General features: G+C 34.5%; 1 protein-coding gene across 2 annotated transcripts; it reads right to left on the bottom strand.

Moving 5' to 3' along the window:
- Positions 1-6646: 6646 nt before the first annotated feature.
- LOC108195826 (DDT domain-containing protein PTM) lies at positions 6647-25812 on the bottom strand. 2 transcript variants are annotated; one of them, XM_064081581.1, is made up of 11 exons: positions 25655-25811; positions 24166-25493; positions 23462-24073; positions 16392-17502; positions 14520-14808; positions 14256-14380; positions 12384-12844; positions 10950-10978; positions 7665-8312; positions 7308-7516; positions 6647-7232 (listed from the first exon to the last, which is right to left on the bottom strand). In XM_064081581.1, the coding sequence occupies exons 2-11, from the start codon at positions 25482-25484 to the stop codon at positions 6957-6959; spliced, it is 5079 nt and encodes a 1692-aa protein (XP_063937651.1). In that variant the 5' UTR covers positions 25485-25493; positions 25655-25811; the 3' UTR covers positions 6647-6956. The 2 variants fall into 2 exon arrangements, with proteins under 2 accessions (XP_063937651.1, XP_063937652.1); XM_064081582.1 differs by having other exon boundaries at positions 6647-7229; positions 24166-25812.
- Positions 25813-26159: the final 347 nt, after the last annotated feature.

Genomic DNA, 26159 nt, shown 5'->3' with positions numbered 1-26159 from the left:
AAGACAATCCATACCAAATTGAGATTAAATGATTTGTTTTTTTCTTAATTATATATTTATCAACGATTAATATCTTAATTTTTATGCATTACAGTGTGTTTATCGTGCACGGTACAGTGACATGAATGATGGTTACCGCATGGGGGTAGTGGTGGGCGTAAACATTCGGGACAACTATTTTATTATAAGAAATTCATAGGGAGAAACCTGGGCACTCGCTGGATATGCAAAAGTTGCGTGTGACGAGTTATCCTACTTCATAGTCCCTCTTGGACATTATGATGTGATGTATTAGTTTAATGTATTTTCTTTAACTTTTATTTTAAGGTGTACATTGGATATTATGATGTATTATTTAATATATTTTCTCCGATTTTTACAAATGAGCTATCAAGGACAATACAAGTAGACCTGCCATGATAAATGCTGTTAGCGAATCATATTGTTGTAGTCGATGACACAACAGAAGGCAACTTTACGGCTAGATTAACATTGAATTATATTTATGAAAACAAACTCACGATAGCACTATACATAACATCTTAATAGAATAAGTCACAATTCTCTGTTGTGCTTTAAATCTAATTATTTTGTGAATCCACTTTAAAGGGGATTTCAATCTTGTGTTCATATCACTTTTTATTTTGCCTTTTTAGCTTAATGATTTTTTTTTGCAGTAATAGAGCCGTAAATCAGCAGGATGGACAAGCTCTCTTGGCAAAATTTATTTAATCTAAAGTTTATTTTCCGTGACAGAGTTGTTATTGGTGCAACGTTAAATGATAAATGTCTTTTTATTACCGATACTTGTCGTCGAGCTACTCCCTGCCTATCTAGAGACATCTTTGTTTTTTCAGGTAATTGGTAATTTGCTTCATTTGTGAAGATTAGTAAGATATATCGGGGTAATTCTGTATAATTTTCGTGAACTCGTTTATGAAAATAAAACTTAATTTAATTTTCATAAAAACTTAATTTACTTCACTTCAATACACACACACACTTAAGATCACTTGTAGTTTTCTCTATACTCACGGAAAAGACTAGTTCACTTATTCTCACACCGGAGGTGAATCGGGAGAACATCCATCGCATAATTAACAATCTTTAGTACTATCTTTCTTTGACAAGAAGTTAATCTGATTCAGACACAACTGCAACTCATCCTTAATGCGCCCATATTTAATCAATTTCAATCTTGTAAGTAAATGATGAAATTATCAGTTTAATCAACAAAGTTATTCCATCAAATTTAATCAAAGTATTTTTTGAATTGTTCCCTTATCGACATATATTGAACAAGTAAATCTATATCCAAATAAATTTATGTTTCTCATTTATTTATATATTATTTTATATTTTATATTTTGACAGATACCTGTTGGGCAATATCAACTACCACAGTCCTAAGTTACCACATGTCAATTCTAAGTAGGATGAATGTCATTTTGTCAACCCAGGACATGGTTGACAATGTAGTGCTACATGAAGTAAATTTGCACGGTGTTCCTGAGCATACTTCTTGCTATATTTGCTTTATTGATTGAGGTTATGACTACTGCCGTCTTCTTGGGTTGCCTCTGGAGATTCACAACCCATTTTTGGTGGTTTTTCTCCAATCTTCGATTTATATAGATAACAATATAGACAAAATGCCGCATCTTTTCTTTACAAAAAAAATTGCCGCATCTTTTGAAATATTATATTCAAACAAAGTGCTATAGTCATCAAAACAAGAAGGAACAAAGCATCTTAATATCAATCCAATTTTTCTTTGCGGAAAATCATGATATTTTGGCTGACATGACATTTTTTGAAGATAAAATATCTGTATTTTATCACGATCATTTGAAGGATATTCGAGAATGCTTTTTCTTCTCGGGATTCGACAAAAGATAATTTAATCAATCTCTATACGAGGTTATTTTGAAGAACACAACACATTTATAGTATTAACATCATCATTAATTGTTTGTTTTACAACAAATGGTGTTTTTCTAACGACAATCTTTTCCATAACTAATTATGTTCAAGCCCTAACATTCATCAAATATAGGTTCTTACATTTCATAATTTAAAAATGGCAAGTATATATTGATTATCACAAATCTATTATGCATTACAAATTCAGAATATAAATTCAATCATAATATACTAATAATCATGAAAATAGTGTAAGGAATTAGTAAATTAGAGTTACTAGCCTTAGTGTAGACAAAAGAGGAAAAAAGAATTGAGAGATGAAATTTTTCCTCTTGTTTGATCTTCTAATCTTGATTTCTTGTTTGTATGGAGGGTTCGTATTTTTGATTTGTGAATTATTTTGTAAAAAAGAGATGTAAAGGAGGGGGTTTGTTTTGGAAACATGGGAGGGCAGGAGCTATCCTCCGTTTTCGTTTTGATTTGCTGCTGTTCTGTTTTTGTTTATATACTGTGGAAGATTACTAATTCTTGCACGTGTATTTATTTTTGATTCCGCTTCCTCACGTGTGTGCTAGACAGTGCATTGGCAACTGAGCTTTAATTCAAAAAACAAGCTACCAAAGAACCAAACCCATGCCTCAACCATGGGGGCAAGACTTTCCTTGATAAAATTTGTCTAATACAAACTAGTAAACACTATAGATTGGGAGCAAGTACCTCCACTGCCCACAGAATCACTCCGTCCCTAAGTACGAGGATGATATAAGGATAAGTCTAACATGGCCATTTTATAATAAAGTTGTAAATGATTAGCAACATGTGTCAATATATGTAATAACAAGAATAGAGAGAAAAAGCTTTGGCCAAGACAAATGAGAAACATGTTGATCAGTATGTCAAGGTGTATGAATATGAAAATGAATTGTGGAAGGCAATGCTAGACAACATAATCCATATAATGACTAGGAATCAAGAGTTTGCTAAAAGGAAAAAAAAAAGATATAAGAGTTTTTATAACATTTTAGGCTTGTTAAGAGAGTTTTGAAAAATGATTGTAGAACTTTAGTAGGTCTTGATTGATGCCTTTTAAAAAGCCTTATACGGGTCAGTTACTTGCTGTAAAAAGGTTCAAAATATTCTATACTTGTTTTGGGCCTACTAAGAGAGGTTGTATAAATGATTGTAGATCCCTGTGAGGCCTTGATGGCTGTCATTTAAGAGAACCTTATGCAGGTCAATACTTGTTGTAATGGGATGTGATGACAATGATGGCATGTACCATATTATTTGGGATGTTGCCGAGTCTTAAAGTAATGATATTTGAAATTAATTTTTACAGCTATTAAAAGATGATCTAAGAATTGAAAATGATGGCACATTCACTTTTATATCAGACAAGCATAAGGTACTAATAGATGCATTAACATATTTATTTAATCACTTTTATTCTTTCTAATATAGTGCATTAACATATTTTCTTTAATAGGGCTGAATTAATGCACTAGAAGCTAGTTTCCCCTATCTAAAACATAGGTTCAATGTAATGCACTTGTATAGGAATATGTAGAAGGACCATGGAGGAATATGAGTTATGATATGTTTATGGTTGGTAGCTAGAACCATAATGACTACAAATTCAATAAACACATGAATAAGTTTAAAAAAGATATATCATACTCACATGTTTGTAGTGTACCTTATTCACATGCACTATAATAATCTTCATTTAAACACTACTTTATTTTATATAGTAGTCCAAGAAATGCTTTGATTCACTTGGTTAGAAACCAAAAACTCAATGGATTATGAGTATTTTTAGAAGCATTTATGCTTGTTATAGCCATCGTGAGGGTTTTAACAATATAATAAAAAAAATAAAGGGACTTTACATATAATTTCAATGCTTGAAGCTATTCACACAGATGTAATGAAGATAATTTAGTGGAGGAGAGACTAAATGAAGAACAATTATATGCGGAACCCCGTATGATCTTATACATTATGAAGGCTTCGAACAATGATTAAACCCATATTTCTTTGTCTGTGTTATTTTATAAGTATGCCATAGTTGTAATATTAATAATTATTTGTCTTCGTATAGGGCAATTAGCAAAGTAAGACGTGTTATGTTTGGAGTGGAGGTGTAAGATACCTTGTGATTATGACCTCTAGTGGATATGAGATGGTGGTAGATTTGCTTGCATGAAATGGAGCTCTCATGCATACCTTGTTATCATGCTTGGGGTTAAAATCATTTAAACACTTTATTAATACCTCTTATAGCAAGGACAAGTTCTTTTAGTGTTATGAGCATATTATAGAGCCTATTTGTGGGGAGGAAAAATGGCAGTAAATCAGCTAACCTAGACCCTTGCCTTTAGAAGCTATGGCTCAAAGATGTGAACCTAAAAAGAAAAGAAACAAAACAAGTGATGTGTTTGGTATTAAAGCTATCAAATTGAAGATACATAATATTGAGGTCAAATATAGCTACCACGGTGAATATAGTCACAATACAAGGACTAGTTTTATAAAAGTAGCAAATCAAACTTGTGTTTTACCTATTTTGATATTACTATAAAACTAACGCCATGTCACAAGCATCTGACAAGACTTTTGAATATGAAAAATACGCCAAAACATGGACTAAGCACGAGAAAGCTAAGGGCACTCAAGCTCATGTATTGAACCATCTTAAAGTAAAGGAAATGAAAATAGCCAACATAAATGAGGAAGTAACAATGCATGAGGAGGTAAAAACATTGGTGTCAGTGGGCAAAAATCAACCGTCGAAGGTGCACCAAAGAATGTTGTTGAAGGTGGGTCACGAATGCTAGTGAAGGAGCAGAAAAAATATATTGCTCAATGTAGAAAAGAATATACTGCTAAAGAAAGCTTAGGTGGGATCTTGCCGAATATAAGACCTAAACAAAACCTTCAGAAAACACTTGATATTAAATCTAAGACGGTCAATTCTCAATGATAAAAGACCGTACAGTCAAAGAGAATATTAAGACTGTAAGATAGAAAAAACAACTATAATTCAAGAAGAATTATGTTTGAAATGTTTAATTGTTTAATAGTGTGTTAACTATAAATCTTTTGTTAAATGAATATAACAACATATGATATTTAGTAGTATAATTTTTTGTTGGACATGCGTAAAACTCTTGTTGACTATTAAAAATAACATTGTATGCTTAAATGAATGTAATGGTTTAGATGTTATGGTACGTATGATAATTTAAGAAATCTACTACTTGATAATCGCATTGTCATTTGAAGACTAAATACTAGATACGATTATAACGTAAAGGTTTACATCATTTCTAACATAACATCAAACTAAGAAATCATAACAAAAATACTAAAAACCAAACTAACACCAACAACATACATAATTGCATCTACTAAATATCAACATATATAATTATAACATAATCAGAATCTAGAAAATCATGGTCTTCAACAACAACTTCATTGGTCTGAAAATTGAGCAACATCTTCATCACAATATCAAACAAGATTAATAATACCACCATTCAAATTTTGATGTTTTTGCTTCAAATTATTTAGCTCAGCTTCGTGCCTTTAAATCATTTGAAGCCCTCCCATTATTGAACTTATCGCGGGTTTTAATGTTTTATTTTTGAATCTCCTTAATTAACTCAATAGTTCTTGCTCCAAGTAATGAATCATCCACTTATGGGACCCACATGTATTCTCAATACACTCTTGGAACCTCCTACCTCTATTTACACCATATCAACGAGTCTTGTTCACGCTCATTCGATAGCAATCACATAGGAGATTCGAATCGCATCACATTTCTCAAGGGAGTGAATGTTCTGTATATAAGGCAATTAGCAAAGTAAGGCGTGTCATGTTTGGAGTGTAGGAACTAACACCAACAACACACATAATTGCATCCACTAAAGATCAACATATATAATTACAACATATTCAGAATCTAGAAAATCAAGATTTTCAACAACAACTTCGTTGGTCTCAAGGGAGCGAATGTTCAGTGTTTCAAAGAGAGTGTACTTGAAATTAGGTTATACAAAATAAAATATACTAAATTGAAGGAAGACATTGTAAGATATAAAAAAATATGTTTGTTGTAACAAAGATGGACATAAATATCTTTGAAAGAACAGATGAAGTTTAGAAAGTTTGACGGAGGTACACAAATAATAAAGATGGTATGAATGATAGTTTTTGAATTTTAGTACGTCAAGGTGGTTTCCCTTAAAAAGCATGTATATAAAATATGTAAAGAGTTGGGTAGTAAGAAGCATGCGGTATAACGTACAAACATTCTACAAAATATATAATCAATCTATAATATATATCTAAACATCAAAATCATATTTTTGTGAACTCATAAAATAATAAGAAACACTTTAATAAGTATCAACACAATAGTATTTCACTTTTACCCCAGTTTATTGAATAACTTGGATGTGACACATTTCTTTGGAAATGAAATGCCTGAATCTAAAAATATTACATTTTATTAATTCTCTTTATAAATTATATAAAAGTCATCAGAGAATGTGTCTCAAGTCCCTTGTTCTCCGTACAATAACCTAGCATTTTCCAAAGTACAAAGAATACAATAAGAAGCAATAAATATTAGCAATTACCTGGAAAATTTTGCTGCAAAAAAGAAAAGAAAAAGAAAAACCTTACTGCAAAAAAAAATTAAAAAATTGCAGACTCAGAAAACAAATGTCTATAAAGGTTTAAGTTTAAACCTCAAACCAATTTTTTTTACTTTTTTCTTCCTTTTTTTTTCTGGTTGAGAATCTGCATTGGAGTTGAAGTTTATGTCTAGAATGTTGTGATACTGAGGTTCACAATTGGTTTAGTTCTATGCCTGTTAGTACAGTACATGACATTAGTAAACTATAAAAACCAAACATAATCTACAATACATACATCTTCTAGCTATGAGAGCTGGATCTTCTATCAGAATCTAACTTAATTCTATCATGCCACTATCTTCACATGGGTGCACCCCGCACATATCAGCTCTTATCAGGAATATCAACATTAGAGTCGACCAATGGACGTTCCCTCTCAGAAAGTGTACTTTCTGTTACAGAAGGTCCACTCTCTCCGAGTAAAGCATCTTCCATCAAGTTATTTTCATCACCCCCAATTGGCATGTTCGCCAGCCTCCCATTATCTTCCTTGACATCATGTTTTCCTTCTGTACTCTGCTCCAAACCAACTAACGAGTGCTCACATTCTATGCGCTGCTCTAGAATCTGACTGAAACCAGCACCAGTTCCTGCATTCTGCTGCATATGGCCGCAACAATCAGAGAAATTGGACATGAATAATAATTAGGCATAAAATATCAAAAACTCAATTACCTCATATTCCGGTGCAAGACTCTTATAAGCTTCCTCACTGCCTTGAATCCCAAAAGCAGATGACCCATCTAATTCACCTTCATCAGCTCCTATGACATGCATATGGGGGCAAACTGGAGGAGCCTTAGTTCGGCAATTGTGGCACCTAAATCCAATAAGCATTCCAGTTTTTTCAACGGTAAGCCCAAAAGCATCGCCATGAAACCACTCTGCAGAACAGGTAGGTAATTTAAAATATATTTGCATTATAATCATAAGAAGGTTAAGGGAACCAACAAACTACAGTATCTTCATACCCGATAAAGGTGTATATATAAAATAGATAAATTGAATTAACCACTCGATACCCCAACTCACCTCCACAGATTTCACAACAAACATAATTCAACGTCGATACAAGTTTTGTTTCACAGCAAAGACCGCACTGAGGCTTATCAAGGATGGCACTCGTTTGCTCAAAAGCCAGAATAAGTTTTCCACTCCGGAATTGCATGATCCTTTCATCATTCTGCTTCCTACTCAGCCGAAGACCATTTAACCAGTAAGGATAACATACAGCCGATCTTTTCCTCTTCTGCAAAACACTTGGGATTGTATACGTTTGCTTCTGAGTCATCTTCGCTTTTTTTGCTTTCTTGGGGTATCTTGGTTTCTTTGGTCTCTTCCCCTTATTGAATGTGTTTTGCTTCCCTTTCTTTCGGCCTCCCACACTTTCGCTCTGACGTGAAACTAATTTAACTTTTCTCGTTGAACGCCGCAAAGGAACAACAATATTCATGCTGCCTTTAGATTGTCTGGGTTGCTTTCCTTTGACAGAAGCTGTGCTGCTTTTAGAGGACAGTGACCTCTTGCCCTTGAAGGAGGTACTGCCTTTTTGCAACTTTGGCCTTCCTTTCTTTTTGCCAACTTTGATGCAGGCCCCATCTTGGCACTTACGACATGTATAAGTACATTCTGAATTAATTAATCCAGTAGACTTTGTCACATGCTTTTTATGGAAAAATCCTGCACATATATAAGACCAACAAAAAGCATGCCAAACCTGAGAAAACACTAAGTAGTATAACAGGTCCCACTAAAGCTCAATAAGAATTAATACTTGTCAGGTCAAAGTTATTAAACTCCTGGAAACCATATAAAACACCTAATTATCTTAGCATGAACAAATTTTTAAAAAGCAACCTGCCTTAATGCAGATGAACAATATAGCACCCAGAGATGTGGTCAAAAAAAAAAGAAGAAGAAACAGGCAAGGATTTAATATAACTTTCACCATTGCTTTGGCTGCAAGCTCCAAACAATAAAGGGCAACAGATCTTATACTAGAATGAGACAGAACTAGAGCATGCATAGAACATGTGAAATAGTAGAAACATGTATGAACTGGAACAGAGAAAAAACTGAGATAATTTATCCTTGAAGGGACAGATATATTAGCAAGTAGCAAGTTAATGGATAAATCATTTTTTTTATAAGTTAGCAAGTTTATGGAAAATCATGTAGTTTTATATGCACTAATCAAGTAATGTCTTAAATTAGAAGATAGCATTCGTGGTCTTCATGTTCTAACTATTTGCAGTCATGTAAACTATTATGTTCTGTTTGGTTTGAAATGGAGAGAATATGAAATTGGAAATGAATGGAATTAGGTTTGTAAATAAACCTTTACTAATTTTATTCCTAATAGAATATTTGTACTAATTCAGATTTTTTCATTCTTCCATCTTCATTCAATTCCTTGATTTGAATCCAGTCCATTCCTACCTCATTAAATACCTCCCAAGCCACAACCAAACTAAGCATTAGTTTTTATAGCTCTTGACAATTTGTAAAATACCTCTGTTCCAGTTTTGTAGTCCTCATTTCCTTGTTTCTTTGTCCCAAAAAGGTTGTCCACATTAAGTTAATATGGTAAATTACATGTTAAATTTGTTAATTTTTCTGAAAAACAATATAATTATTTGGCAACATATAGGTTATTTTTTATGATTTGTGGATCTTGATAGGAGGACAAGAAAAATGGAACGGAGGGTGTAATAAAAAAAGATCTGCAGAGACTCTATACAACAGATATTCACTCCATCCCAATTATTTGGGCCACAATTCCTATTTTGAGTCCCAAAAGTATTAACCACAATTTCTTATAAAAGAAAATTAAGCATTAAATATGTTAAAATTTGCAAATATGTCAAGTGAGCTTAAATTTGGTGATTTTCAGTTGATTGCTAAAATTTGCAAATATGTTAAGTGAGCTTAAATTTGGTAATTTTCAGTTGATTGCTATAATTGTGGACTTCTGTCACTGGATAAAATAAGTGGGATGGAGGGAGTATTATGCTATTAAAGACATACCATTTAGACGCAATATGAAGGCATAGTACTTTCCCTCTTGCACATCCTTTAACCGTCCTGCTATATCACCTCTTTATTTTTTTTTGCAAGGTACTGCTATATTAAATTAACCTATGTGAACCAAGTGACCCAAGTTGCAACTTATTCAACAGTAAATTTTAAGCACAGACATTTCAAAGATTTCTATCATATAATTAATGATCGCTGTAGGTATAGATATATAGGTTAGGACCTTGCAGCCTTCTCATCAAAAAAATGGGTAACAACTAATCAGGAACAGGCTTCAAAATTAGTATCAAGATGTCATTAACCAACACCATAAAGACAAGTCAGTATGAGCCAGTCCAAAATTTTACCAGTAGAATAAGCAGAGGGAAAAAGCACATATATTGATTGGAATTTTCTGAACTCCAAAAATTTGGTTGACGTGACAAGGGGTCACTGATATCAAAAACATGTTCTGTAAAAGAATTAGACCCAAAGAGAACTGCTCGTGTCTAGACGGACCAGTAATGGAGCAAATTCTAAAAATTCTACAGACTGCCAAGAAGCTGTTAACATCAATTTCACACACTCACATAAGATTCACAGATTTTTTTCCCCTCGTATCAGATTTAGCAGTCTGTAGAACACATTGATCCAAGAGCATGTAGACATTTAGCTGTCAGCTTAGTAACTCACAAATTCCTTGACAGGTCTGGTTTTCACACAATGTATTGCACAAACAAAATTCAGGACCATAGACAGATGAAACTTATGATATCTTGGACTCATCAAAAGAAGAAAGAACCCAAAGTGAGATTGAGTACAGAAGTCTAAAGACTTCTTACAAAGACTAGATTTACTGTTCAAGAAACACCTAACTAACAAAAGAATATTGAATATTAAGACTCGAAGACAGATATGCAGCCCAAGATTAGACAAACTCTTTTTCAATATGTTTATGCTTGTTGACAAAGTTGACTACATATGCAGCAGAGAAACACTACAAACACGAGCATAGTATATCGCATGGCAACAGGAAGATTTAAATTACTGATGCCAGTAAATCAAACCTAATAATAAAAGCTACACTCCTACTATAAAGATGTGCTAATACTCAGCATTTTAAAGCTCTTCAGCTGAAGCATCTGAAGTTGTCAAATTTAGTTCAACCCAAACCATATGTTTAGAATGTGAAATGAAATTCGGCTATATATACAGTCACAAGTAAACAACTTTTCACCTTTACAGAAACATATACCGGAGAAAGCACTAAAATAATAAGCACATTCAGCAGGAAATATTTACCTTCACAATTCTGGCAAAGTACAGCCTCCCTACAAATGCAACACAAATGTATAAATTAGCATGACTACTGAGCATCAGACACATTAACAGTATTAAAAGACAAACTGTAGACACTCAGAGAAGCAGTAATGTCAATATGACTTTTTCTGTCACTCAAACAGTCGAATCCTTGTAATCATTGAACAAAATACCGTATGCCCATAGTTCAATAAAAAAAATTCGAAAATTTAAAGAGAGGAATTAATAGCAAATTACATGTTAAAGTTACTCTGAAACTGTTTCTGTTGCTACATTGGAATACCAGATATGTTAGTTACTTCTATTGAAGTACTGGGTAATTTTCTAGCATAAATATCTAGACATGTGTGTTCCTATAACATTATCAGGAATACTTGTGTAAACAAAGCTGTCCTTTTATAAGCTTATGTATAACTTAAGTATCTAATAGATAAATCAAAACTAAATAGGACATCAAAAAAATTAATTAAAAAACACAAATCAGGTCGAGACAACTAACGGCATCTGAAGAGCAGCCACTAAACATCTCCAACAATTGCATCCATCCAAGACTTGTTGGCGAAAACCTATCCTATAGAGAAGAAGACAATGACTACTACCAACCTAAGGGTTCTTCTCTTACTAGCACCCAACTGAGAGCAGTACAATTACAAGATTTAGGACCTTTAATTTATGGGCTTTAATCCTTAAATTTTAGTATCTTGTACATAATTGGATTTAACTGATTAAATTATAATGTTTTATGGCAGAAAACAGAGATTCCCAATGTTGAAAGGAACTGAGCAAGAAAATATAAAAATAAAGTTTAGATATATCGCGCAGCCAGCTTAGCAATCATTGTCTGGGTTGTATTAATACTATTGTAAGTAATATACACATAACTAGATATATTAGACCTGAATTAATAGACAGATCCGAAATCTTGAGTGAAACACGTAAAAGATAGAGTGGTAAATTCATGTGCGTAATCACTCTAATTTTGTAAAAATATAAGGATAAATTTTGCCAGGGGTAAATGTGAGGAATAGATATCATAAGGATTAAAGGAGTGAACAAGGATTCAGCATTCCCAGTTGACAGTATCAGAAGGAAACGACTGAACTACTCTGATGCTTAGAGAATACATGTCCATTATTCTGTTAAAAATCAGATAGATAGATACATGAGTTTGGTCTTATTACTTAATTTTCCAGGTTTGTTTCTTGCATACGTAATACAGATTACTGCAGTGATCATAATTCACAAGTGCCTATTCACACTAAGCAAAGGTTAAGTGTCAACAAAAGGGTTCATATAGGCAGTAGATAGTTATATTAGTAGCAGCAGCAGAAATAAATTTATAGTAATTATTCAGTTGAGTGACGGACGATTTGAAGCATGATGATAAGATATATTTACATAATTGGATACCTATACCTGATCAGAACATCTTTCTTGCAGAGTCCACATGGGTGATATTCCGATCCTTCAGCCTTTGAGAAAAGATATGCAAATCCTGCTTTCTTAGAAAACGTTTTAGGCACAATTTCACTCTCTTGATGTTTACTGGAGCTTGTTTTGGAGATCTTCCGGGCAATTCTTCTATCTTCAAAAGCTTTCAAGAGATGCAGCGGAACATATGACTCTTCCAGCCAATATTTTCTTCTCATGCTTGAAGGTTCTTCAAGCATGGATCCATGCTTAGCAACAGTATCGGGAATAAACCGTCTCTTGCCAAAATCAAGAAGATACTTCCCTATTGTCCCCTCCAAGCTCTTCCGTCGGATGATAACCTTTTTAAAATATCTGACTGATTTCCCGAATTCCTTGTCCATCTTAGAAAGAAGTCGAATATTTTCAAAGGTATCCCATTTAATATTGGCGTCAAGCTCTCTGACCTGAAAATACGTAAATAAATTATTCAGCAACACAAATAAGTGACATAACTAAAAAAAACAATTCAAAATGTGTCATCTAAAGAACAGGAGTAAATCGTGTACACTTTACATCATAATATATTTTGAATTGATACTACTTTAGGTCCTCTAGAGAACAGGACAAATAAAATTTTATGTACAACAGAGTACAACTAGTTCACTGGGTTTAAGAGCATAATCTGTATAGTCATTAGGATTATCAATAAATTAGATAATATGAAATATCGTCAATTATATATATATATATATATATATATATATATATATATTAAAATATATATATTAAATCTAGTAAATATATGTATTATAAAAGCCTGGTCGACTTTTTACGACTAGTCGGGCGACTTGTCGACTAGTCTTCTTGAAGGTATTCGGGCATCAAGGCTCGAGTTGGCTCCGTAATAACCATGCATTTAAATATTTTACATTTTCTCTTAAAGGTTGGTTAGGTAAATTTAAATACTCCCATACACACACAAGCCTCCACTGAGGCTTAAATTTTGACCACATGACAAGGACTTTTCTTAGTTGTTTATTGATGGGGAGCAAACATATTAGAATAGTTGTCAATTGTCTAGTATTATTTGAATATAAGAGTATTTGTAAATAAATATCCCTGTATCTATTAAGGAAAATATAATGACTTCAGATTTCTGTGGGAACAGTCATCTATTAAAAAAATCTAAACTATTACGATATGCTCTACGCTCTTGTTATTAGAATCAATTTTTCGCTCTGATATAATATAAGGAGACGTAATCATCTTATCTAATTAGAATATAGTTATTTAATTATAATAATGTGTATTTTTTTGAAGAGAATTTGTCTTGTAAGAGAGACTTATTTGGATTCGAAATCCCTTACTAACTTGCATCAACCTTCTCTAACATCATCCACCATTTAATAACAAGTAAATTTTACACAAGCTCCATATGCACCAATGGAATACCAAGCAATACAATTTTTTTTTCCCCTCCCATGATAAAGGTAAAGAAAACATGTCTCTTTAACGGCCATATAGTTGTTTGATCAAAGACCCAGAAAAAAGGAGATGACAAGATAAATCCCAAAAATTGTAGTTTTGCGACGAGAATATGTTTATCACACTACAGAAGCAACACAACCGAAATGACTAGCAATAAAGGAGTTATTGTTAACTAGTGAAGAGGGGAAAAAAATTGTAGTCATCTATTCTGCAAAGTATTTCTGCTTCACTGCTTGCATCTATTACATGTGATGGCTCATTAGTCATGGTCCAGCAGCTTGCAATTGTATTAAATACAGGGAAGACAACAAAAAACTTTGTATTGCTAAAGAGACTACCAACCGATGCAGGCAATTCATTCAGTGTTTAAAGGAAAAAATTAATTACCTGGAGAGCAAGCTGTTGTACGTTACATGATGCCTCCACAGATGCTCGCCAAGCAACACTTCTACTTCTCTTTGCATTGTCTGAAGATTCGGAATAAAATATGCCAGGTATCTTCGTGCACCCACCTGCTAACTCCAAAATTTGATTCTCTATTAGAATTAATAAAATTTAAAATGTGATGTTGTAGAAATTACAATACAAAACTTAATAGTGTCATTTCTGAAAAACTTTAAAGCAGAAAGGAATAGATAACAAAGTGAAGACCTTGTCGGGCAGCTTTCGATACTAAAGATCGAGGCAGAACCTTCCACTTGTATAGCCCTCGGGAAATCCTACCACCCCTCCACCACAATTGAACTAATCCACTAGCAGATTTTAGAGATGGTTTTGGCTCTAAATCAGAAAATCTAGGCCTTCTTCGACCAATTCCATTCTTCGAGGACAGGCGTAGAGAGCTGCTCATGATATGAGATGCAGAGCCAAGTGAAGTAAAATTATCCACCTGCTTGTGCCACTCGGCCGAAAGTGCCCGATTGTTCAAGTTTGATTCCAACTGGAAAAAAGATGGCCGAAAGTAAGAACATAACTAACGCGTCAACGTTCAAGTTAAAGCACATTCACTAATCACAAATACATAAACACGATAAGTGTAACATACTTACGGGTTTACAACATAAATTTAAGTTGAACTTTTTGATGCATAAGTATTTCAATTTGGCATTTAATATGAGGGTTTGGTTGGAATCATTGTTATAGGGCCACCATGCCAATGCCAACTTTAGACAGAGGATGCTTATCTTAATGGACATCCTCAGCATGAAATTCTAGAGTTAATACGGGATTAGGATGTTTAATTTGTTGGGACATGTCTGCTTATTCACATCTTATCTCCAGTCTTTATCTACGCTTATACAACAGATGGGCACATAACGCATCAAGCAAATGATTCAAAAAAATTCAAATAATTAGGAAACCAACAGCATACAGTTAGTTAGTGAGCGAATGCACATACAGGCTTGTGTTCTCGAGATCTTATACCCAAGAAATTCACATATGGTCAAAGTTTTATGTTAAGAAGTCCTTAAAAGCCAAGAAGCCAGGCATATAGCATTGGCTGTAGTTTAAGCTCCTTTAACACCTAGTGGTCTATATTCACTTGTAAGCCGTACCATCGTTTATATTATAAAAGCAAAGATAATGATTATGTTCTGTCTAGAAATAGGTCAATCATTGATTGCTTACAACTTCGTAAAGTGCACTAGAAGGTTCAATTTTCTGACACAGAAGCCTGCTACATATTTTTAACTCCCAAGTCAGAGATCAATTGAAAGTACAAAACAATACTTTGAAAACACTTTTACATCAAAGAACTAGTGTTTGGTGTAAAAGCAAGAGAGAGCTTGATCAATCAAATCTACAAAAAAAAAATACCAAGTACAAGGAATGTGAAAAAGCATCTCCAATTATTAAATGACTTCTCATTGTGACCTTAAGAATTCAAGACCTTCTAAAAGTACAGAGATGAGTTAAGATAATACACAAATATTCAGCAAAGAACCGGTGCATAGTGTACAAGGCAGCAGAGAGTTAAAGAGCAACCACATTAAAAAAAAATTTAAGTACTGGGGAGATAAATATGTGGTTTAATATTTTGGCATAATAGGTTGCTTATTGTGAACTTGGCAATTAAGATGTAGGAAAGCACTTAATTTTACCTTGCAGGATAAAACAAACTGATACAAAATTACAGTTTCCTACAGAAGAGATGTTGAGAACATATACCTATAACAATATATTCATTTAACAATATCCATATCAATTTACACCTTATTTGCACAACTTAAACCATATCTTTAAATGATAAGATTAAGTCAGAATGATTACATATTTTCAACCTCAATGAAGTTTGAATACTTGGCGAGAAAAATAAGATGAAACTGGAAACACATAAAAGACTCACGACACAGTACATATCTTAGGATAACACCCTTAGAAAACAATAGATTCACAAGAAAGTACATACATTAGAGTAAAGCCCTCGAAACCATCAAGAGACCACTAAAATACCTTGCATGCGAACTTTACAGGCAAAACAAACTCTAAGATGCGAAACAAAGAAAAAGACAATATTCTTACAGTGACTAAGAAGTGTTTCAGTGAGGCAATGTCAGATGTCCTGCAGATAGCTTTACACCAAATTACAGAATAATGTGGATTCAGCCATGGACCCAGTAGAAGGCCATGTAAACGATCTTCAATGCAAAGGATATGACAGATTAGATCTATAAGATGGCCTTCATTTGTAGAGTGAGCATCTAGCACTTCACTTGTGAATTTTTTAAGAAAAGGGCCATTATCCTTAGTAACAAACAAGCAATCCCCACCCTCTTCAGGATATTTGCACGAGATGCACCAGCCACATTTTTCTTTCTCAACATCTAGGTTGTGAATACTTGACCAACGATACTCGATTGGAATATTAGACAAGACCTTCAGCTGTGCTGATATTAATTCTTCAATTGACATTCTAGATTTTTCAGAGACTTTTTCTGAGGCCTTGTGCAGTAATGCTTCTGCGGCTAATGATGCTGTGCGAGCAAAACTGTAGAAGTTCACATAATTTAAGCCACAATGACCATGTGCTAAACCTACTCTTAAATTAAATGGTGTACTACCAGAATGTGCAAACTGTGCGTCCTTTTTTATTACAACATCCAGATTGGTAGACATCAAGGCAGTAGTTCCATCATACATCGAGTTTTCTAGAACCTTGGGTTCAGTTGAAATACCCTTGTTCTTTAGGTTTCGAGTTCCCTTAACAGATTGAGAACTTTCAGCTGCCCCTCCTGAACTTTCAAAATGAAAGCTTGCATTCATAGAATTATCCAAAACCTCTGGTTCCGAGATCTCGCACCCCAAATTACCAGAAATTGGAGATACTGATGATTTGTCAAGAGGGTTTCCTTTATCACGAGTATCATCTTCATGACAAGTCTCCAAAGGTACTGATACCCGAGGAATTAGAGGCTTGGCAGGCATTTGCCTCTCACCCATATAGTCAATGGAAACAGTAACAGTCTGTGAACCAATTTCACTTGTTACTTTGGCTGATACGTTCCAATACTTCATGATTGCAGTCAACAATGTGTTATAAAATATATGTGATGACTTTATTGCTTCAAGAACAGCAGTGAAATCATTCACGTGATAGTATCTGAAGGGAAATTCAATGTCATCTGAATCTGACCTGCAAATTTAAGGATATGTCAGTTGTGTAGTTCTGCTAAGAGTAAAAGATGAAGAGAGTTATACAGTTTTGATGTCCGTTATCTTTACAAAACTACCATTCATGAAGGATATTATACAGGTAATGAAGTTTCGTAAGCATTGAAATGGCTTATAAGACCTAATTAATATGTTTGAACTGCTGAAAACAATATACAAAAGCTTTGAGCACACCTATATATAGCATTAGCCTTCCAAATTTGCACTTAACGTCTGCAAAGTGTTTGAGACCAAAATACACAAACTTCGACAACTTTCGATGATCAGGAAACGCATACAAGATTACAAGGAATAATATAGCGATACAACACTGAGTTCTATTTGATGCAAGAAAGCAATTTAATAAGCACAATAAGACTATCTTGGAGCAATATAAAAGGGCTTCGGAAGCTCATTGGACAGATGATTCTAGAGTCAGTAAATTATATTAATAGTAATTTTTAGAATCACGGAAACTTATCTCTTAGAGTTCTATTCCAATTAGAAACATTTTGTACGATTATTACACAACAGGATTGATTCTTGTTTTTTTTTTTTTTTGTATTTGTATTTGTCAGGATTGATTCTTGTAATTGAAGATAGTTTATTATTCAAAGTGAACAGATATAATTTTGCGTTACCTTTCACTACATGAGTATAATCAGTGTGTAAACCTAAGACCCGTCTCTGTTACTATGTACTATGTGGCCTGTTCTGGACCTTGACCTATTAGTCTATCACTGGTATGGGTTTGTATTTGACCCTCATATATAATCAGTATCAGAGCAAACTCTTGAATATTTCGAATCCAGTCATCCAACGCCGACAGGAATCCCATCAGATCATTTATCTATAACTCGTATAAGTCCCTGGGTTTAGTTTCCAGAGGTAGATTTATAAATGCTAGTAATTCCTGAAACGGGTCCCATCTTTATGCGTGTTGAAATAATTGGCATAAATGCATACACCTTGAGTCTACTACCAAGTGCCCAAAAGGCATGACCCCTTGGGGATTATGTGGTGTATTGGTGGATGACCTAAGTTGCTGCACTTGGGCAAGCAGACTTTGTTATTTTCATATTGAATTCCGGATTTGAGTCGGGTCGTTACAAGCTTTTTAAATAAAAAGGCATTCAGTGATATATTAATGCATAATATTTAGGGGCGTTCAAGGTTCTGGAACCAGCAGTTTGGATGATTGGATCGGTTCTGGAACCGGCATCCTAACACTAAAGGAACCAGGGTTCTAATAGAAAAGGAAGCTAGATTCTTTTCCTAATTTATATAGTTAGTGATCTAATCTTTTATCTATTTCATTCACATAAACTGAAAATTTCAGATAATAATGATACATTAAGGATCAGATAATTTATTGATCGAGGAATTTAATTTATTTATTTATTGAAATATTCAAGAAAGTTACTAAATTTAAAAGAAATCTTAAATTTGTTCTCCGCATAAGCCATATAATGCACACATAAAAGATAATTCTAGAGTTGGGTTGCTTCTAAAATGCAAATTTTTTTGTGTAATATTTATAGCAATAGATAAACCTGTTCTTGCGACCGAAAAGCCAAAGGGTGGTAGAGTTTCCGCAATTAATGCACCCAATACTGTCTTTCATTCCTTATTCTCAAATATCAAACAATTCAAGCTAGTTTACTTAAACTCCGTACTAGAAGTGTGAAAAGAAAAAAGGACTACAAATATTTTCAAAACAATATATATTAGATCAGATCAATTCTTTTCATGTAAAATACAATAAGAATCAATATCTATCCTAGTTCTCTCCGCCACGCGGCTTGCCATCCTCCTGCCACCACCATTTTCGCTGATCTAATCTATTTACCTTAGCATTTCTCGTAGTTATCACTGGCTTTGCTTGATTCGTGCTTCTTTGATTTTGAACTTTTTTTTGGTAAATCTTGATCTAGGTTTCCCGAATTTTGGTTTTCTTCGTCTGGGTTTCTTCAATTTCAATTCCTGCAAGGCCTTTCCTGATCTACTCAATGATGGGTTTCTTGATTTGGGTTTCTCTATTCTGGATTTCTTGAAAGAGTTCCACTAATCAAAAAAAAAAGAGTCAAGCTCTCTTTGCTCCGGAGTAATTACTTATCCAACCAGCTTTGTTCTGCACCTTTTTATTCTTCCAGGTCGGTGACATAGGCGTCAGCAATACATCTTTAGCCTCAACAGCTACTGCCGGTATTGTATCTATACTTTTTTACTTATGTGATTATTGTATCGTGTAGGTGTTGTGCAGGTATTTTGATTATATATTGTGTGATTGGTTTATTTATTGCGTAGATATTTGTGGGACTCATGCTACTGGAACTTTAGTTCTTAGCTTTTTTATTTTTATACTTTTACCAAAAGAGAGAAGGGAGGAAAATACAGATGTAAATTAGCAGACCCATGGGTTGTGAACTGTATCTACACAAGTCAATCCGGATAGTTACCCGAATTGATAAAAAAAGGGAAGATAACAAATAATTATAATATTAATAATTAACCCACTCCATCCTGTATCCTCACAGGGTGGATGTAGATACACCAATGTCCACTAGAGTAATGTGTGCAAAGAGGAAAAAATTATGGTACAGTACGAATGATGGAACTAACCCTGCTCCGTTGTCATCCTAGACAAGAATTATCTAAGGCTGGAAAAGTGCATTCAGCTTGAATGTAGGAGCGTCAAGTGACAAAAGGCAACTTATAAAGTAAAAACTCCAATGGACAAGTGTTTGGAAGCTGGTACAGTGGCTATGAAAAAGAAATTCGTGACGGAACATGTATTCAACACTAGTACTAAAAAGAATTAAGTGAAAAGGGAGAATACAAACAGGCAATAATATATCAGTTAGAATTTCTCCTCTAATTGCGCCCTTCATACAGGCTAGCAACTTCATTGTCTTAATCCTCATAAATTTAATCCATATCTTGCTGGTTGGTTGTGCAATCAACCAAAAGAAACTTGTATGTCTCAAGTACGCACCGCTTGCTGATCCATCCTTGTATCTGCTTTAAGTTTGGTCATGCATCTAGTGCACTTTGCTTGAAGGAAGCACATCATTACCAATTGTGGATTTTGGTCAAGCCCCATTTTCGCTCTAAAGAAGGTTGAAATTTTAATGTAGGGCAATCTTGTGTGTGTGACTTATATTAGGTCCAGAAGATTGGTCTATGATTCACCACACAGGTGCAACAATACAGGTGTGGAAAGGACGTGGATACTTTGACCATTGAGAAGTGAAAAATGTGCATTTTTATTCTTAGTTGGGGGCATCTTTAGGGGCTTAGTTAAGATAGAAAGCCCTCAAGTCTTTAAAGATAAAACAAAGTACAAGATCCACACTCTCTGGTCAAAAGTTAATCATGTAGAAGCATTTGAATGTCCCTCAGGCCACAAATTACTAGCTTCTAATGTAACCTACCTATACTATAAAAATCTTGAATATTCATAAACTCTGTTCATATGTTACTATGTTAAAGGTTATTCTTAAACCAAAAATTTAGTTTAAGTCCACGCTTTTTTCTCCCATCATTCTCTTAGGGAGCTTCGAATAGCATAAAGATGCATGTCGACCTTCAATGAGTTCACATATACATCGTCAAGATGTGCTTTTCTTGATCCACCAAGTGCATTGGAACACCAAGAAGCGATAGGTTAAGGGGTTCTTCTTTATAGGTTTTAGGCAAACACAAGGGTCATGTCATTTATACTAAAAAGATGAATCTACGGTGGATTTTCTTTTGCATGCTCACAGCTTAAAATTTGAAGTACCATGTGGGTGAGGGTGAGATCAAGGACAAAGCATTGAAGACGAAAAGGTGTGCTCATATTATCATGAAGTGAAAGGAGAAGAGGTATACAACACTGTATCTGTGCATATACACCCCAAATAGATAAAGATTCTTGAGAAATATTGAGGCAAGCAACACCGAGGGAGGAGATGGGGGGGGGGGGGGGGGGGGGGTTACACTCTATTCAAATTGTGATGAGAGAACATAGCTATAACTGCTCTTGTGACATTATAGAAAGACTAGCTTAGTAGCCTGTATATCACAGAAAATAAGAATTGGTGGGCCTTAAGGATATACTAGTGGTGAATCTAACATATTAACGACCCAATGTATTGATATTGTGATAAGAGAACATAGCTATAACTGCTCTTGTGACATTATAGAATGACTAGCTTTGTATATCACAGAAAATAAAAATTGGTGGGCCTTAAGGATATACTAGTGGTGAATCTAACATATTAACGACCCAATGTATCACAAGTGTCACTGTTTAACCCATCTCGGGATTTAAGGCTTATCTTCATATTGAAAGTTAATCACTAGAAGCCCATGAGCATGAACCCATCTTTGGATTGAAGGCCCATATGGGATTGCGGTATCTTGGAATGAAATTTATGGTCGGTATTAGGATTGAAGATTGGGGAACATTGGACATACCAAGACTCGAGCTAAAACCACTTGGTACACTATAAAACCATGATGGATATATGGCCATAATACTAACTTGTCAAGAAAGGCAATCTACTTTTATTGAAGATGGTCCGACAGAAATAGCCCAAAGAGTGAGTGTCCCATGCGCTGGTGTGGGGTGGTCTTCTTTGTATTTATGTAGGTATGTATTTGGTTCTATCTTGTTCCGAATATTGTTTAAAGCGCAGAAGGAGTGAAAGCAAAAAAATCCTTATGAAATAAAAATTTTAAGCAATACACACAGACTTCCGGACTCCGGGATATGTGAACCCGCAATAGCGTCTCACAATCCATCAAAACTAAGAAGTTGAGAAAAGATGTAGCTATGATACGAGTAGTAGCCTCTTTTGCAGAAAATTTATTTCTTGGGTCAAAAGAATCAAGTGATGATTGCCTGATGTATAATGCACAACACAGAATTAAGTTATCAGCTGTTAACTATTAATTTTAGTTATTAGTTATTTGAATATATTCGGTTATATAATGGCCCGTTTGGCTTATATCTTATTTTTCAAAAATAAGACTTATTTATGGAAAAAGTACATAGGATACTTTTCTACGAAAATAAGTAATTATGTCTTGAAGACAAGTAACAGCAAACACTCCTCGAATACTTTTCTCTAAAAAGAAGTACGTAAATATGTATTTCTTCCAGAAAATAATAGCAAGTACAACCAAACATGACATATCTTCTTTTTATTATGTTGGGAGATAAGTTTTTGGTAATCGCTCGATGGTTACACGTCTGTTGTTCTCTAAAGTCGCAGAATAACTATATATATAGTTGTAATATTCATTACTGATCAGAGTTTGAACTGATTGACATTTAATGATATATATGTAGATTTATAATGATTTTTGCTGATTCTCTGCAGTTTTGATACCCAATCACCATAAAAAGCTATTTATCTTAATCACATTTTCATTCGCTAGCTTAGAATCATCTTTTAAGTGTATACCGCAAAATGTCATCAGCCAGGCTAAATTCTCGCCCTATTACGAGAGGGTTGTGATAACCCCAAAACTAAATCCCTTAAGTAGAAAATTATGTGAACTATTAGTCGTGAAATGTGAGAGTTATTACCGTTGTTATTGATCACCTGAAAAGTGACAATTAGCATCTAACTTGAACTGAAGCCGAAAAAGGATTACAGCCTCAAACCAGGAGATATTAGGGTTCGTGATACCCTTTTCTAAACAAGCTAATTCTAGCCCAAATCATATAGTGATTTATTTATCTTTGACAGGCACAAAATTTCTCTTTTGGAAGCCAATGTATAAATGCATATTCAAATAGTGGTTTTCGGAATTGTAATACTACTCTTGCTACATAGAGATACTAGCTACTAAAGACAAAATCATAAACGTTACTGGATTGTTAACAAGGATTATACTTCTTACATTATATTATAAGGATTAAAAAGGAAGGAAGGAAGGAAGATACTTACACCAACAGGTAACCACAACTGTTATAGAATAGCCGGTCATAAGGATCAGTTCCCAATAGTATCGCTCCACGGATTGACTTTTCAACTCTTTTCAAGGGATTACCTTTGTCGATTTTGCATTCAGGACAATACCAATCACCCTCAGGCAAAAGATTGGTGGTAACTCCAACACACCTTGAATGAAATGCTGCAGGGCAACCATCACAGCATATTAAGCTACCATCCATCTTACAAAGGCAGCATTCATCGCTGTTCCAGTCTGCTGTTTCATCAACAACCTCCGAGTTCCAAGAAGTCCCAGAAACATCCATAACAGCCCTTGCTTTCTTTGGAGTCTCAAATGCCGTCTTGCGATCAAAATCCATAGAAGGATCAGTTGTCAGAGTTCTTCTATTAAGCTCGGACCTTATTATTTCCACTTCATTCACATCATCGCATAAACATTGAAGCATCTTAATTTTGACAACTGCTGGTTGTTTGTAGTAATCACTTTCAAATAACTTCAGCTGACTTGAATCAAAATCAGGGCTCACCACAGAATGGTGTGTTAAAAGGTACTCAACCATGAAGACAGGCCATGTGATTAAGTCCAACAAATTCCAGTCAAGGCTCCTGCATTTTGAAATATAATATTACAGAGTAATAGTGTGATAAGGTTCAAAACAAAGAACCAATTGACCAACGGAGGGATAGAAGAAGAATACCTTAGACAAATAGAAGCGGATTCAGAATTTTCATCAGAAAGGGACTCTAAATGCTTCCTCAAAATTTGTAATAGAGAAAGATGTATATAATCAAACAATAAAGTAGGAGTCTTGCATCTCAGAGCTGCCACAAAATCACCCAACTCAAATGGGCTCAAAAACAGCAAATTACTAAATGACCTCAAAAAAGAATAAACGGAAAAAACGTCACAGATAGGAATATCATCTAAATTTAAAATATCTGAAGATGGCGGTAACTTCGGCTTTGTAGGAATATCATTACACTCTTCCGGTTCTTTACAATCCAACACTACATCTTTTTCCTCAACAACTACCCTGCCTTGGGGAGACTGTGGCTCATGTTTCACTGCAGCAGGAACATCGACTTGAACTGCTATCACAGGCGTTCCTCTGCGAGCACTTCTTCTCAATACCATTGGCGTTTCACAATCCGCAGATTCTGTCTTTTTCCTCCTCTTCCTACTGTTACCCTTGGATATGATTTCATCATTCTTGTCACAGATATCAACAGCAACAGAACCGGGATTTGAACGATCCATCGTCAAATATTGTAAACTCCCACTTTCATCCACACGGTGTGCCTCCAAAACTCCTACCGCACCAACTTCATACACCGTTCCACTATAATCAGCAGCAGGATCAACTGGAGTTACACTGATGCCCTTATCCTCCCCATTTACATCATCACAAGAAACATCAACCTCCTTCTCTTCCATACCATCAAACTCTTTCTTCTCAATCTCCACACCACAATTCAAATCAAAACCGAGTTCCTTCCTCGGATTTTCCAAATCATCCCCAACAACCTTCATTTCCCCAATCACATCCTCACAAACATTAACATTCAAATCAATAATGTGAGCCCTATCTCCCTCCTTTCCTCCATCTAACTCCATACACTCACCAACCTCCTCATCAAGCGGAACATTCAAATCCAATCCCACCTTACTCCCACCACCACTACTCTCACCCCCATTCAAATTCAAATCAACTATACGATCATCTCTACCACAGTTCCCACCACCATTAACACTAGCAACAACAAGACTACTCGAGAAATTACTCGAATCATCAAATTTAAGCCGCTTATGAGTCATGAGGTCAACTGCACCAGCCAATTCCTCCCTATCCTCCTCCACCAAAATCAACACTAACCCGGACAGTTTCAAGCATTCGGAATCTCCGTTTCGATAGCTGATCTGATACAAATTCGACTCCGAATCAAAGGAATTGACAGTCCCTTCATAAAGCCCAAGCCCTGGACACTCCTTCCTCACCTTCCTCCCAACATACTCCATTTCATCAACCTATAAAAACAAAAACTACTCTATAACTATCGCTAATTATAATTTACTCCATAGAAACACAACTGACAGTAATTTATAACAGAAATTAAGTGATTTCTCCCTGTCTCTCTCCACAACTACGAGCAGAGAGAGAGGGAGAGAGACGAGATTTAGATGCTTACGAGTTCTCTCTCTAGAAGGATGGAATCTAGAGAGAGAGAGCAGCAGAGAGATGGAATTAAATTGCAGAGAGAGCACGAGGAGATTCAATTCAAGAGAACATAAAAAACATTTTGAGAAATACAAAGGGGGAAACTTCTCTCTAGTCTTTGCTGTTTTTTCCTTTCATATATATCGTCTTGTTATATACGTATGCAGAACTATTTCTTCTGATTTTAATTTTTATATTATTTTAGATTTTATTTTAAATAATCTTTTCATTCTTATCGTATGAAAGGCGAAACGAAATTAACATGTCATTAATGTTCACATCAGTTTAGGCTCCTCCCGATATAACGTAACTTATAAATACATTTTCCCGAAAATATTTATACAATTTAGCCGAATAACAATCTGTTTACAGCAAATCTAGTTTTATTATAAAAATATGAGATATAATGACGAAAAACCTAAATTTATTCCATGAAATCTATATTCTATTAAAAATTCAATATAATATAATAACAT

This window comes from Daucus carota, chromosome 7, assembly GCF_001625215.2.
Source record: "Daucus carota subsp. sativus chromosome 7, DH1 v3.0, whole genome shotgun sequence".
Classification (NCBI taxonomy): Eukaryota; Viridiplantae; Streptophyta; class Magnoliopsida; order Apiales; family Apiaceae; genus Daucus; species Daucus carota.
The sequence above is the reverse complement of the archived record's forward strand: the minus strand, read 5'-3'. Positions and strand labels throughout refer to the sequence as shown.